A 15299-nucleotide genomic window follows, 5' to 3' on the forward strand; every position below is an offset into this window, starting at 1 on the left:
ATCCCCCAACAATGAAGAGATATTCATCAATTGTAGTTTGTCATGTCGATATCGTTATGTTTTGTAAGAGAGATATCTAATCTAGGAATTATGGAAGACCTACTTTTCTAATGAATATCATTGATTGGTGATCTTCGTTATCTGCGTAGTTCCTTATCGCTTAGTGATTGTTAAGTAATTTTAGTGGAGATAATGTTGAATCTTAAGAAAGTATTCTATCTACATCATGAGCATCTAGTATGGGCAGTTATTTTCTCACTCACGTTCAGTAGAGGACAGTGAATGGCATCCGCACATTACTCTGTTGGTCCACAGGTTCCTCTAATAGTTATGTGATAAGTTTTTTTCTTATTATATGGTATTAAGAAAAATCATTGACTGTTCAGTTCATAGCACACACACACAAAAGTCATAGCCATGTTTGTTGATCATTAGTTTAACTGTTCATGATAATTTTCTGCAAATTCTCATTAGATTGTTCCTCTATGGCCTTGAGTAAACAACAAGCCCTGACAGTGGTCCAATAGCAATAACGAAAGTATTTGGAACTTTAAGGAACTCAAAATCACAGATTGCTCTCTGAGATTAAACCAAACCATTCAAGACTATGTTTTCTATTTGTTTTGTTCTCTTCAATATGTCTGCACAAGAGTTTGAAATAAAATTGGTTATACAAGAATGAAAGACATCTAAATTTAAACAAAGATGTCTCTCTTTCTATGAAGGTGTGGCTCTTTCTGCTCTGTATCTGTCTCAGAACGCCCATCTTGGGGAAGAACTAACAGCTCTAGGTCTAGGTACCGGTTTGAAAACCTGTTGCTCTGAACTATTATTCCTTTTCTTCATGATAGATGAGACCGTTGGGCTGTAATAGTCATTACTCCTCTGTGACATTGCTCCTTGTGAATGCATCTTCTTTCCATGGACAAAGCTTCTCTGTTTCTCCAGCATTTCTCTTCTACCATTCAAACTCTTCGGAGGAGTTCCCCATCTGCTGGAGCTTACACAGCTTTGGCTCCTTCCAACTCTCTCATGATGAAACTCGCTTTTCCTTGGTGGAGTTGGGTAGTTTCGGCTTTCTGCTGTTTCTGCAGAATACATCGTCTCTTCCTCGCTGCTGTATCCATGATTGTTATATACATAGTGAGCTGCTGCTGGCGGTGAACATGAGATGACCTCACTGAGAGCACCGTTTACTGAACCTGTCGAAGCAATTTGCGCATCTGATCCTTCAGAGACAATATCAGCCTCTTCCACCTCGTGGTTACCCTGTAGAGAGTTAAGCTGAGGCAGAAAGGCTATAGCTTTAGGTATCCGTGGAGGAAAGTTGATATCCAAAAGGTGTACTTGACTTGTCTCATTTCTTAAAGGACCAGAAGTCAACTTTGGCGATTCATATATCTCAGGGGTTGGGATACCCTGCCCATGAGTAGAAGTTCTGCCGCCTTGAGGATTGGTTTTTGAGGTTTCTTCTTCTTTTTCTTCCTCCGCAGTGATAGAAGAGCTGGGATGAATTTGATCTCTAGTGTTAGATGAAGATGGTGTTCCAACATCAGCAGAGTCGTTTGGCTTGAAAACACTGCGCATGGTGAAGGAAGTACAAGAACGCTCGCTCTTCTGACCAGAAGACATCAACCGAATGAGAGGCAACTTTGGTTTTGTCGTATGTTCATCCAAGCTACCTTCCCAATGCTGATTCAGCCAGTCACAGATAACTGGTATGGGTATACCAAACTGCATCTTGTTGTTATCTTTTCTCAATGACGAAGAGGAAGATGACGAGTTTGAGGCTGGTGATGTCGAAAGCTTCCTCGGATCACAGATCATGAATGCGAGATTACCGTGAACATCAAATCCAGCAGATCCAGGACTCCATATCATTTCATCAGTTGAGAGTTTGATGAGATTGTCAGTAGCTACCACTAACTTCCCCTCACCGATCTTTAGTTCATTCTGAGTAGCATAGCCTAAGAGGTACACCACACTTCCTAGATCCAGGTTTGGTTTGGAACATGTCTTCAAATAATGTGGCTGTTGAGTTTGGCTCTGGGAATTTGAATCTCCATCAACAAGGTCTAAACCAACAATGGTGAGATCAATAACCGAACTTGTAATGAAAAACCTGCAATAATGGTACACCAAATAAAGATGACATTCAATTTCTCATAGCTCAAGAACAGAGAACATCATTGACCAAGCAACCCACAATTCAGACTGTCCTAGAGGAAAGATGAGAAGATGGGAATCTGATGATGTGCAACAAATAATTTACAAGGTGAAATATCAATTTTGTGGTTTAAAAGTTTATTAAATTAAAACTTACCAAATTCAGCTACAGATCCAGAATCATTACCGTATAACATAAGTACAGTATAAAGCTCTCTCCTTTAGGTTCTTTTTGGTCTGACGAAAAGCTATGGTTTTAATTTTTGAAATAAAATTTGAAGAAGAGCCAATTTTTTTTATCGCATTGATTCAAAATTGACGCGGATCGTGCAACCGACAATACAGGAAAATCACAATAACAACCTAACTCAAGAGAGAGAGGTAGGACCAGGACCTGTGAGGGAAGAGAGCAGCGGCGACACCGTTCTGAAGGCGGACCTCGGCGGTTTCAGTGGCGGAGATGGAAGGGAGATTGAGGTGAGTGGTGAGAAGAAGATTCCGGTGAATGAGGAATCCAGTTCCAGAAGTAACCCCATTTGGTCCGGAGACAGAGATACGAGCCATAGCCGGAGCTTTGCCGGAAAAAATGGAAGCTTTCATCTTCTCACTTTTGCCAACTCCTTTGCAAAAGCACCATGAGTCAAATATCACTCCCATTGTCTCTCTATACTACTAATCTCTCACCCTTGATGGGTTTTGTTTCAAATTCCCTTCTTTTGGGGTTATGGAGAGTGTTGGATCTGAAAAAGGTTTGGAATTTAGGAGAGAAGCGTGTGAATTGGTGGTGAGCTAATAATAATAATAATGGGATTATGGAGACACAACACATGTATGTGTCTGTGTCTGTTTGTGCTGTTAAAACATCAAACTTTCTCCGAGGATTTGGTCTCAATGAAAGACCGAAGAGAGGGAGAAAACTCAAGAAGAGGCAAGAGTGAGAGAGAAACGAGAAGACAGGGGAAACGTGAAATGAGTAAAGAGATGTGTTTCTTTAAGCTGGACTTCTTCTTCTTTCATTACTTTTTTACTTTTTTTAATTCAAAATATATTGTTTTAAATTTGGGAAAAATGTTTCTTTATTTGGGTCAAGTGTGCCATTTTGTAAGAAGAAGCAAACAGAGGAAAAGTCTTGAGTGACAGATAGGTCAGGGAGGATCTTGTTTGTTCCATGTGATGAACATGGATGGATATTTTTGCTTATTATGATTATTGATTAGTAGTCATTCATTCACTTCAACCACTGTAACTAACATGCAATTAAAACGAAAATTCCATTTTCAGAAATCTAGTTTACAAAAACATGAAATAGTTAAGATTGATTTAGATATTGTAAGTCAATTTTATTAAGTCCACCTTTTTACTTCAATACATGTAGTGGGAATCACACAACTTAGATTAGACATCCTTTGTAATTTTTGTCATTAAGATACTTCATACTATTATATGTATAAAAAAAAATCCAATTCGCAAAGTACATCTCTCAAGAAAATAGAAAACGACTAAGTATAATGAAAATGGGAATTCTTTCCAAGAACTATCTAAGACTCCAAGTACACTGGTTAGGGATGGTTAATGGTCAGGGAGCGAGGCAAACCATTATGTGTCAATCCGATCTTACATCTACTCCATTAGCGCTTAAGAAGTCTTTTGCCTCTGTAATATCCTGCATAGTAAGCGATAACACCAAAACTAATTAGAAAACAACCAACATTATGAACAGACAAGGAGCGCAAGAACTTAATGTAACCTTTTGATATGCTTTAAGAATTAGTGGTAAACAAAGAAAGAAAAGAGTAAAGAAAGTACATGCTGCAATAGAACTGCTTCTCTAGGACAGGTAGGGAACTGCATTAGACCGATTCCAACCATTAAAAGACCATAGCATCCAAGGGAAACTACAAAGTATATCGGTAGCTGGTGCAAAGAAACGCATTATTAATGTGGGCTAACTAAGAATAAGCAATAAGCAAAAATGAAAACAACATGCTCATTCTACTCACCAACCACGTATGACTTCGTGGAATAATTGCAGCCTGCAAAAGAGCAATCCAAAAGGCAGAGACAGCTACCAAAAGACTCAAAATCTTTACCACATGTTTCATTGTCCTTGAAACAAAGCTTATGTAAGATTTGAGTATTGCAGTGTTATAGGTACCAGTAAACATAACTAAGTCAAAGCGTTTCCATAATTCCATGTATCTTTCAGGACGGTCACAAAGTATAAAATCTCAAAATGAAAGTAAGAAGGTGCAACTAAATGAGATCTTAATAGTGAACGACTTCAATGATTCCTTCAGATAACAGAGTCATTAATTCCAATCCACAGCACACATCAATAGCAACTTATGTCCAGACCAGAATCTAGCATAGTCCTGGTAGCTCATAGATCCATTATCCATATCATGCAGCCCAAACCATCAAAACGAGGATAGAAAACAAAAACTTTTCACAGTTATTCCATCACATAAAACAAGCGTCAGGAGCTCAAAAAGCCCTTTGAGCAAGATTAGCAGAGCATGAATCATAAGAAAAAACAGATTTTTATGACTTCTCATAGTTTCTCAGAATTATGATGTCTAAACATGAGGAAAATTTTCCAAACATAATAGGCTAATTCTTTAGAAGCCCCCAAAAACAAGCTTCTAAACTAACAATACAAAAAAAATCGAATGAGTTTGATAGATTTGAACATTGATCAGCTGCCATCAGAATGTATTGTAAGAAAATGATTTTGTCACGGTTCATTCAGATCAGAGTAACCTCCGATCATCCAAAACTCAAAACCCTTGCGCAAATTTTTCAATCATCACTTGGCAACTTAACGATCAAAACCATAAAACGAAACTTAAAACACATACTGAATCTGTAAACGAAAAGACCACCACTACCAAAAGTTACATAAAACCAAGCCTATCTCCTACAGCAAATAAAACTATTCAATCAAAGATCGAACCTTTAAAACTCACAGATCTCGCCGCTACTACTCTCAAAGTTTCAACCTTTCGGCTGTTTTAAAAAGGAAACGATTCAGTCGTTAGGGTTTTGTTTCAGGTCTTAGTACGATGGGTATAATTGTCATTACAACCAAATAAGCTTATAATAATATTATTATTATCCTACGTGGACCTTGAATAAGCTAAACCTGTTTCCAAACAGATCTTACTTATTACGATTGCAATCCCTAATTTGACAAGTCTTGTTCCTCTTTGATCAAATCGGAGGATTTTTTTTCCACGGCATGGCTACGGCTATAGGAGGTGGAAGCGATGTGGAGGTCGGATTTGCGAAGCTGCAAGGCGAAGATTTCGAGTACTATATGCAGTCATACTCCATTATGCTCGGCCGGAATTCTAAAAAATCGACCGTCGACGTTGATCTCTCATCACTCGGCGGCGGGATGAACATTTCTCGCAACCACGCTCGGATCTTTTACGATTTCACGCGACGCCGCTTCTCTCTCGAGGTTCTTGGCAAAAATGGCTGCCTCGTTGAAGGTGTTCTTCATCTCCCTGGGAACCCTAACGTCAAGCTCGACTCACAGGACCTTTTGCAGATTGGTGACAAAGAGTTCTACTTTCTCTTACCGGTTCGGAGCATTCTGGGTGGGCCGTTAGGACCTAGGCACCACGTCTCAGGGCAGGCTAGTGTTGTTCCGTACCATAATTATCATTCGGGTCCTGGTTCTGGATCGGGTAAAAAGGGTGTCCGGAGTAGAGAGGTTTATGAGTATGAGGATGAAGATGATGATGAAGATGATGAGGAAGAGGAGATTAGGGGGAGTGGAAAGAAGACAAGGAGAGATGGACATGAAGTATATGCTTCTGGAGGTAAACTAGATTTCTCATAGTGTGATCAGATTGTGATGCTTAATTGATAAGATCATGCTTGTTTGAGACTTTTTGAGTAAAAGTTGTAGTAACTGCTGATTGAACCTTCTTAGACTTTGATTGAATGATGTTTTGTCGGCTTCATTCATGTGTGCCAGAGAAGAAGAGAGAGGGAAGAGCAAAGATAGACCGTGAAGCTGATGATCAGCAAGTTTTGCTTCTGGAAGAAAAAGATGTTGTATCATCTGTTGCCACTGTGCTTTCAGACTTGTGTGGTCCGGGAGATTGGATGCCTATGGAAAAACTTCATTCTGTGGTTAGTTCTTGCTACAACTTTCTCTGCCTTCTTTTTATACAGAACGTAGTACATTGAAACCAGACTTGTATAGTTTTCTAGTTCTAGGTGAGAATTAGTGTGAAGTTAGGTCCTTATCAGTGTTCTAATGGAATAGTGCTTCTTACTTGTGTTTAAGTCTAAAAAGTATGTCATTTACTCACAGATTTTTAATAACTAAATTTGGTGACTAAGGCATGTCTCTATTAGACTATTAGTCACGCTCATTGTGATTCAGTAAAATGGCTAATGCATGATAGTGGGTTGATCTGTGTGACAGATACTAAAGGAGTATGGAAACTTATGGCATCACAGTCGAGTAAGAAGATACCTGACACAAGAAGACTGGGCTATCCCTGAAGCAAAGGGTAAACCATGGTACGGTTTGTTAATGCTGCTTAGGAAATATCCGGAGCATTTCGTCATCAACACTAGATCTAAGGGAAGAGTTACACTTGAATTTGTTTCTCTCGTTTCCCTACTCTCATGATAACTTGACCTTAGTAGTGTGTGACTTGGAGGATTAAGCTTTCTCTCTTTTCTTTGGTACGTTATATATATGTAAGATGTATTTGACCTTGATGAGTAACACGCACTGTCGTTTTTTGAACTAAAAACGCCAACATCTTTGATAAAAAGTTAAAAGAAAACGTTTGAAATGAAGTGTAGGGGATGCAATTCAGAAATCGTTGTATTGTATCTGTTGAACTAGGCCCATAAAAGAGAAAAAGGCCCAGACAGAGAATGACACTAAATGGCTCAAGTACGTTTGTGTATCCAGACAATATAAAAGAGTTGAAATGTGGAGACTTTTAGGGTTATCATCAGTTCTGTTGCAGCCATCCATTGAAGCTAAATTCTGAGATTTGATCGAAAAAGCAAAAAAAATCTGTGATCGAAGCATACGAGATAGTTGTTGAGTGAAGATGATCTATGATGTGAACTCTGTTCTTTTCAGATCCTTTCTGAGCCAAAAGGGTGGCTCCTCCGACAAAAGGTAACAAAAAAAATGTCTTGTCTGATCCTAAATATGAAATGATCGATGTTGTTCCTATAGATCTGTTGATGTATATTGTTCTTCTTCCTCTTTATTCACATCATCTTTATATGTTAAATCAGGAAAGGTGACGACAAGCCAAGAGAACAGAAGCCCAAAGCTAGCGACAACAAACCTGTTATGAATGAATGAATAGATTAGTAGATCTGCTTGTAATTTTGCTTTTACCTCTTCTGATATTTAAGTTTTAAGGATCATCAATGAAAATTTAAGTTTCTTTCCTTTGAAATCCGGCTTGTTTGTGTTATTGATTTGTGGCCAATTTCTTTCGAGTCGAATTCCATAATTCTCGTTAAAAAGCTTTAACTAGTATCTCTGACCATTAATACCAACTACTCAAAGGTTCGACAAATACCTCTCGGTTGTTTATCTACTCACCAAGTAAGTAACTTTATCTATTAAGCATAACCATAACCATAACCATAACCAGTTTCTTCGAATCCAATTGCAGAAATCCAAAAAAAACACCAAAAAGTAAAGCATTCACAAAGAAGCCATTCTTTGAATCCAAAATATCTATCTATGAACGTTGTTGCCACTACTACCAATAACCAAAACAGAAGAGTCTGTTGGTAAAAAGAGGGGTTCCTATAACTGTAACCAGATAGGAATGTGACTTCCAGTCCAGCTTATATCTACATAACTAGTCAGAATCAGTTGTGATGCTGCACTCCCCTATGATACATCTTCTTCACTTGAATTCTTCGCCCATCAATCCATATAGGAGACGCCTGGATAAGATTCATGCCAGCATTATCAAAAAATCAATCTAACGCTTGTGCAACCCAATTATGGCATCTCAAGAGATCAACTTGAATCCCCACGAGTCAGACAAAATGGTCCCGGTCCAAAGTACGTACCTCTATTGCCCTCTCGGCAGCATCTGCTTCCACAAACCTCAAAAATCCATACCAATTGTACTACCATATTCATACATGTACACACACAAGTTAGTGTTTCCATTAAGAAGAAGAAGAAGGGTTCAAAAAAAAATATGCTTGTTACTAGATTTCGTTTTAACACTTACCAAATCCCCAGGGTTATAAACTCTAACATCTCCTCTTCTAACTGGTCCAAACCGCGAGAATACATACACCAACCAGTCAATGGTTGCATTTGGAGGAAGATTTCTAACGTAAATTCCAAAACTGTCATATAACTCTGATAGATACACACAACAAAAAAAAAAGGTTAAAAATAGAGTGATTCATCCATCTGCAACTCAAAGAAATACCAAAAACAAATCAAAGGTATTTCCTTACCTTGAGACTCTTGATTTCCAGTACCATCCGTTGGTTCAGAAACTCTCAGTGATTCATCTGCAACTTCGTTACCTCCATTATTACCAGGAGCTTCTGTTCCTCTCATTTCCACGCTTCTGCGTATGTTTCCTGGTCCAGAGGATGGAGTTTCCCAGTAACCTGATTCTCAACCAAACAAAAACCGACCGAGCCTTCAGCACAATTCTTTGATAGTAGACAGAGACTAAATAATACTCCCACAAACTCACTCATATAGTCAGGTCGCTTCCTTTCCACGTAAACTCTATTGCCACCAAACATTATAGGAGACGCCTGGATAAGATTCATGCCAAAATTATCAAAACCAAAGTAGACAGTTCTGCAATTCTGTAGTCAGACCAAATGCTAAACAAGTGTCTCTAGGTCCAAAAGCGTTTACCTCTATTGCCTTCTGGGCGGCATTTTCTTCCTTAAACTCCACGAAGCCATAAGAAAAGTCCTTTAACAACGAGAAACCAAACAGATAAGTGTTTTTGTTTACCCCATGAAGAAGGGCTCCAAAGATGCTTGTTAGTAGATTAGTTAACATATTTACCCTTTTCCACCTAATTTCAATTCCACCTCTTCTGATTTCTCCAAACTGCATAAACTCTTCCTCAAGTGAGGCAATGGTTGTATATGGAGGAAGATTTTTAATGCAAATGGCTTTACCCTCAGTTACCGCTGGTAAACAAACAAACAAAAAGTTATGAAGATAGATAAAGGCACTTCCTTGCCAGCAAAATATGAAAGGCAGCTTGCTTGTAATTGAACTGTTGTTACTCACCAGCATTAGCAGAAGGAATGGCTGCATCATTAGCCTCGGATATGTCAAGAAACTTGAACATGTCACTATAAACAAAGTAGCCGTTTACTTGGGGAGCAAGAAAGAAAATTTGTGTGAAGTTCCTTGGAGGTCTCTCGCGCGAAGTGATGTCGCCACGAACATCCACGAAGATACACCTACTGTGAGAGTCTTGGGACGTGACACTGGTTACCTCAACCGAATCGAAACCTCCAGAAGATAGTATATCAAGATCCTGAAGCATATCCTGCTCCAAGATTAGGAATCAGTATGTATCAGAACAAAAGAGATTTCACCAAAAAACAGACTCAAGTCAAGAAAAGTATCGAACCGGTAGGGTAGCAGAACGCATTACTCCATCAGGTCCAGGGCGTGTAATCTCACTGACATCTTTATAAAACCGATGGAGATGGTCCGGGAAGTTTTTCAAGTGGTTATAGTACTGCTCTACAAGTGCATTCCCCACCTACGTACGTTCAATAGAGAGAGTTTACAATCACAGAGACAATAGGGAAAATGAAATCCGATGGAACAGAGAGCATAAAGGTTGTTTGGATTATGTATACCTCTTCAGCAGAATGTCGTACTCGTACAGGTGCAGGAGGAAGATCCATGTCTTCAGTCGGATTGAGATTATAGCACATTATCTGAATCTAAAGATCAAATTGCAAAAGCATATAACCAAAGAAAAGTCAAATCTTGAACAAAAGAAGATGGGAGGAAGAAGCAAAGATTGTCTTTTACGTTTCACTCGATACTCGAAGAAGAAGAAGAAGACTCACGTGAAATCGTAGCGAGAGAGGTTTGTGGTAGTGAAGAAGACGCGATTGAACAACGAGTAGCTCCGAGCTTTGCGACACTCACTTCAATGGCGGTTTCTAGGGTTTATTCTCGAAGATACAAAGAGCGCGAGAGAGAGAAACGCGCTGAGAACTTTTTTTATTTTTTTTATTTGGCTTTTCTCTCTGTTTCACTCGCAGAGTTCCTCTATTTATGCAATTTCGGAGTATATCCATATTTACATTTGTTGCCACTGAGCAGCGCTAAGACGAGTCTACGTCTAACCGTTGACCGTTTTATTCTAAGGATAAGTAAAAAAAAAACAGTTGACGTGGTTGGTTAGATAATCTGTTATGTTTAACGGAATAAGTTACCGGTTGTTGGTGCTTGATTTAGCACCCCACCATACCGAACTAAATCAGAAAGATAATTTGATTACTTAACCGGAAATTCGGTTAAGGACCCAATTCAATGTTTATTAGAAGCTTGTTCGGAAGAAGGATGCCCATCAACGAAGATGAAGAAGCCGACTTCCCAGTTCACCCGATGACCGATTTCCCAGTTTGCCTGAGGACCGACTTGAAGAAGAAGGAGCAACTTTCTATATTTTAGCTCTAGTTATAAGGAAAGTTAATATATTCTGTAATCTATCAAAGAGTATAAATAATGGAGAAACTTATCCATTGTATGCATCAAGCATCTAATACAATAATTTAGTTCTTTCATTGTTCTTAGAAAAACCTATAGAATATAGGTTGCAGAAACTAAAGAATATAAAGAATAATCTCTCTTTATTAGTTTAAGAAATTGACTCAAAACTTAAACTTCTCAAGCTCTCAACCTTACATTTGTTTTGCCATGACTCGGCTTCATATATAGGAACACACAAATCCTAATCCCAATGGGAACACAATATTGTTTAGATAACTCCTAAACTTTGAGAGCCTTATCCTTGAACCATAACTCGGTTTGGATAAGTCTTACTTCTAACCTAAGTTATCTTCAAGTTTGTGCCAACATTCTCCCCCACAAGCTTGAAGACTCCTTCTGAAACTTCTTGAACTCCTAGGAGATCTCTCATCTCCTTAAACTTAATCCTACCAAGAGCTTTGGTAAGGATGTCAGCCTTTTGCTCTTCACCAGAAATGTGCTCCACTTCAACCTGTTCATTATCCACACACTCACGTATAAAATGATACCTCTTGTGAATATGCTTACTGCGGCCATGGAAAACAGGGTTCCTAGTGAGAGCGATCGCTGACTTGTTGTCCAGTAAGATCAAGACCTTCTCACACGGTTTTCCAGTAACTTCACTCAGAACTTCTTGTAACCAGATTGCTTGCTTTGCAGCCTCAGTGGCAGCCATAAATTCAGCCTCACATGAAGATAATGCCACCGTATCAAGCTTCTGAGAACACCAAGTAATGGGACTTTCATTAAGATAGAAAACATGACCTCCCGTGCTTCTACCGTCATCTTCATCCACATTGTGACTACTGTCACTGAACCCAATCAAACGAGTATTCTGCCCTCGCTTATACACAAGACCATACGATCGAGTTCCCTGCAAATATCTCAATAGTTGCTTTAATGCAGCTCCATGAGACTCCTTAGGATCATGCATGTACCGACTTAAAACACCAACAGAGTAAGAAAGATCAGTACCGAAGACAGCCAATCTTTCTACGATACTCCTTCACATCAATACTTTTCTCAGCTTGAGCCTTGGAGAACTTAACACCAAAATCCATTGGTATTTGAACTGCATTACACTCCCCCATACCTGCTTCTTCCAGAATCTTGACTGCATATCTTTCTTGCTTCAGAGTAATACCAGAATCTGTTTGAGAAACTTCGATACCGAGATAGTAACTTAATTTACCAAGGTCGCTCATATCAAACTTTAACCCCATTCTCCTTTTAAACTCAAGAATCACTTCACGACTTGAACCAGTAACAAGAAGATCATCGACGTACACCACCACAAGAAGACAATGACCCTTCTCTTGCTTATAAAACATAGAGGGCTCCTTAGAACATTTTACGAAACCAAGCTCCTTTAGAATCTCATTCAGCTTATTATTCCAAGCTCTAGGTGCTTGTCTGAGGCCATATAATGCCTTATTCAGCTTGTAGACCTTGTTTTCGCTTCCTGGAATGACAAAACCCTCTGGTTGGCTGACATAAACATCCTCCTTCAGCTCACCATGAAGAAACGCCGTTTTCACATCAAGGTGATGTATCTCCCATCCGTTTGTGGCTGCTAAAGCAATGATGAAACGAATTGTTTCAATGCGAGCTACAGGAGCAAAAACTTCGTCAAAATCTATCCCATGACGCTGCACATAACCCTTTGCCACAAGCCGAGCCTTGTACTTATTTATGCTTCCATCAGAGTTACGCTTGATCTTAAAAACCCACTTAACTCCAATCGGCTTGGCCTTAGACGGAAGATCCACCAAAATCCAAGTGTTTTTTTGTTGATCGATGAGATTTCTTCATCACATGCTTGTAACCAAACCTTTTCACACATAGCTTCCTTGAAATCCCATGGTTCTTCATCGAGTGCCATCAATAGGCGTTCAGTCTCTGTTTCTGCAAACAGAACAAAATCCTGCAGATAGCTTGGTTTCTTTATCACTCTCGTTGACCTCCGCAATTCATGTTCCCTTTGAACTTGATCCTCTGATCCCTCAATTGTCTCTAGATCTGAAACCTCAGTTTCTGGGAGCTCATCTTCTTCCACTTCTTTATCGCTACTTTGACTTTGTTCATTCACTTCCTCTGTTTCTTCGTGATGTCTTTCTTCTCTTAAGCCATTATTTCCAAAATCACCAAAAGTGAGACTGAAGGTTCCTGAGTCATTAACAGCTTCATTACCAGAGTTATTCCATCTGCAACTCTTCTCCTCATCGAAGACAACATCCCTACTCACAGTTATCTTACGATTCACCGGATCCAACAGACGGTAAGCCTTTGACCCTGGCTCCGTTCCTAAATGAACAAGCATTCTGGTTCTATCATCAAGCTTCTTTAAGTGTTGATTTTCAGTTTTGGCATAGCATAAGCAACCAAATACTCGAAGATGTTCCACATTTGGCCTCTTACCCTTGAATGCTTCGTATGGAGTCTGATTAACAAGTGCTCTTGTAAACACTCTGTTTAACAGATAAGTAGTATGTCTAATAGCTTCTCCCCACAGATAATTAGGCATGTTCATATGTTTTAACAGGCTTCTGGTCATCTCCATCATGGTTCGATTTCTTCTTTCTACTACACCGTTCTGCTGTGGTGTATATGGTGCGGTTAGTTGTCGCTTGATCCCGGTTTCTTCACAAAAACGTTGAAATTCTAGAGATAGAAACTCACCACCTCTGTCAGTTCGAAACATTTTGATTTTCATACCTGTCTCTTGCTCAACAACTGTCTTGAAGTTCTTAAATTTGCAGAAAGCTTCGCTTTTCTCTTTCAAGAGAAACGACCACATATATCTTGAACACTCATCAATCAGTACGAACACGTATCGGTTTCCAGCCAGTGTAGATAGGGTGATCGGACCACACAAATCTCCATGTACAAGCTCCAGTATATGTGTTGCTCGAAAAGATGTTGAGCTTGGAAAGACTCTTCTAGCCTGTTTTCCAAATAAACAAGAAGCACAAACTTCTTTTTCAACCTCGAGGTTTGGCATCCCTGACACAAGATTCTGTTTGACCATTGTCTTCAAGCTGTCACTCCCAATATGCCCTAGACGTGAGTGCCACTTGCTTGAAATACTCGTAGTTATAAGCTGTAAGCATCTAGAATTCTCTGTTACCATAGGAACCTTGTACAGACAATTTTTAGACCTTGTAGTTTTCACTAAAAGTCGACCCTCCTGATCACACAATGTTAAAGTGTCACCACGCATACGAATATCACAGCCGGACTCCGTAGCCTGTCCAAGGCTCAAGATGTTGCTCTTCAGACTAGGTATAAAATAGACATCAGCTAAAACTTTGCAATCACCATTCTTGGTCACAAACAAAATTGAACCTTTGCCTTTTATATCTATGCGAGAGTCATCTCCAAACCTAACCTTCCCTGTTACTGTCTTATCAAGCTTGGAGAAATAGGAGCGATTACCAGTCATGTGGTTACTAGCCCCATTGTCTAAGTACCACACATCATCACCATCAATATGAGTTTCAAACTTGCTTGGGATCACCTTACGCTCATTGAGGTAGACTACTTCGTGCATCATCAATGCATCGGCTGTTTGTGTGTCCTCTTCAACATTCTCTGTTGCTTCCTGCAGTTTAAGTAGTCTATCAGGACAATAGATGCATAGTGTCCTAACTTATCACAACGGTAGCAGGTTATTTTAGATGCATCTCTCTCTGTTCTAAAATTCTCGTTGTAACGACCACGTCCTCCACGTCCTCTTCCGCGACCATAGAACCTACCTCCTTGTCCTCTGCCTCTACCTCTTCCTACACTATAACTCTCTTGATATGGTTGATGATCCGAATTGACATACATAAGTTTCTCCTGGTCTTCAAGTTGAGCTTCTTCTTCACCACTGATTCTTTCTTCATAGGCTTTAAGGCGACCAATAATATCTTCAAACGATGTGGTGTTTAAATCAAGCACCTGTTCTAGTGCAGCAACGATATGAATGTATTTCCTCCGTGGTAGACTGTTAAGAAACTTCTTAACAAGCTTTGGTTCTCCAATGTCTTCTCCTAAAGCTGCACTTTTTGTGGATAATTCAGAAAGTCTTCCGACAAAATCATCTATTGTATCTGATTCTTTCATCTTGATTCTATCAAACTCAGCAATCAATGTTTGAAGCCTTGCCTCCTTAACCCTCTCAGCTCCGATGTGCCTAGTTTTTATTGCATCCCAAACTCCCTTGGAAGTCTTGAGATTGCCAACTTGCAGGAGCAAACTTTCAGGAATCGATTGGAATAGAAGAGCTTTAGCCATATCGTTTTTGTCTATGTCGTCTTCTCCTGGTTCGATGGTCTCCTACACTTTGTTCACCCTTAGTGCAACCGTCATACGCATC

General features: G+C 39.4%; 4 protein-coding genes across 8 annotated transcripts in view; 2 read left to right on the top strand and 2 right to left on the bottom strand.

The window, feature by feature from the left end:
• Window positions 1–2823, bottom strand: part of LOC104744905 — a 7983-nt gene extending 5160 nt beyond the window's left edge. Inside the window, exons 1-2 of one of the 2 annotated variants that reach the window (XM_010466031.2) lie at window positions 2561–2823; window positions 1258–2122 (exon numbers count right to left, since the gene is read on the bottom strand). In XM_010466031.2, the coding sequence (XP_010464333.1) occupies window positions 1258–2122; window positions 2561–2823 (1128 nt within the window). Of the gene's footprint in view, window positions 1–585; window positions 2123–2560 lie in introns of those variants that run through there. The other variant, XM_010466033.2, reaches the window with a different exon arrangement.
• Window positions 3579–5208, bottom strand: LOC104744906 (dolichol-phosphate mannosyltransferase subunit 3-like). 2 transcript variants are annotated; one of them, XM_019237001.1, is made up of 4 exons: window positions 5120–5208; window positions 4167–4272; window positions 3973–4080; window positions 3579–3829 (listed from the first exon to the last, which is right to left on the bottom strand). In XM_019237001.1, exons 2-4 carry the CDS (start codon window positions 4266–4268, stop codon window positions 3770–3772), a joined length of 270 nt encoding a protein of 89 aa, XP_019092546.1. In that variant the 5' UTR covers window positions 4269–4272; window positions 5120–5208; the 3' UTR covers window positions 3579–3769. The 2 variants fall into 2 exon arrangements, with proteins under 2 accessions (XP_019092546.1, XP_019092545.1); XM_019237000.1 differs by having other exon boundaries at window positions 4167–5185.
• On the top strand, window positions 5342–6990 carry LOC104744910 (FHA domain-containing protein FHA2). Of its 2 annotated transcripts, none has more exons than XM_010466039.2 (3): window positions 5342–5993; window positions 6152–6211; window positions 6572–6687. In XM_010466039.2, the coding sequence occupies exons 1-3, from the start codon at window positions 5405–5407 to the stop codon at window positions 6685–6687; spliced, it is 765 nt and encodes a 254-aa protein (XP_010464341.1). In that variant the 5' UTR covers window positions 5342–5404. The 2 variants fall into 2 exon arrangements, with proteins under 2 accessions (XP_010464341.1, XP_010464340.1); XM_010466038.2 differs by having other exon boundaries at window positions 5347–5993; window positions 6152–6309; window positions 6608–6990.
• Window positions 7111–15299, top strand: part of LOC109129322 (wound-induced basic protein-like) — a 10276-nt gene continuing 2087 nt past the window's right edge. The window contains exons 1-2 of one of the 2 annotated variants that reach the window (XM_019237261.1): window positions 7111–7324; window positions 7447–7631. In XM_019237261.1, coding sequence (XP_019092806.1) covers window positions 7254–7324; window positions 7447–7516 — 141 coding nt within the window. In that variant the 5' untranslated portion in view covers window positions 7111–7253 and the 3' untranslated portion in view covers window positions 7517–7631. Of the gene's footprint in view, window positions 7325–7446; window positions 7632–15299 lie in introns of those variants that run through there. The other variant, XR_002035590.1, reaches the window with a different exon arrangement.

Source organism: Camelina sativa, chromosome 15, assembly GCF_000633955.1.
Source record: "Camelina sativa cultivar DH55 chromosome 15, Cs, whole genome shotgun sequence".
Taxonomy (NCBI): Eukaryota; Viridiplantae; Streptophyta; class Magnoliopsida; order Brassicales; family Brassicaceae; genus Camelina; species Camelina sativa.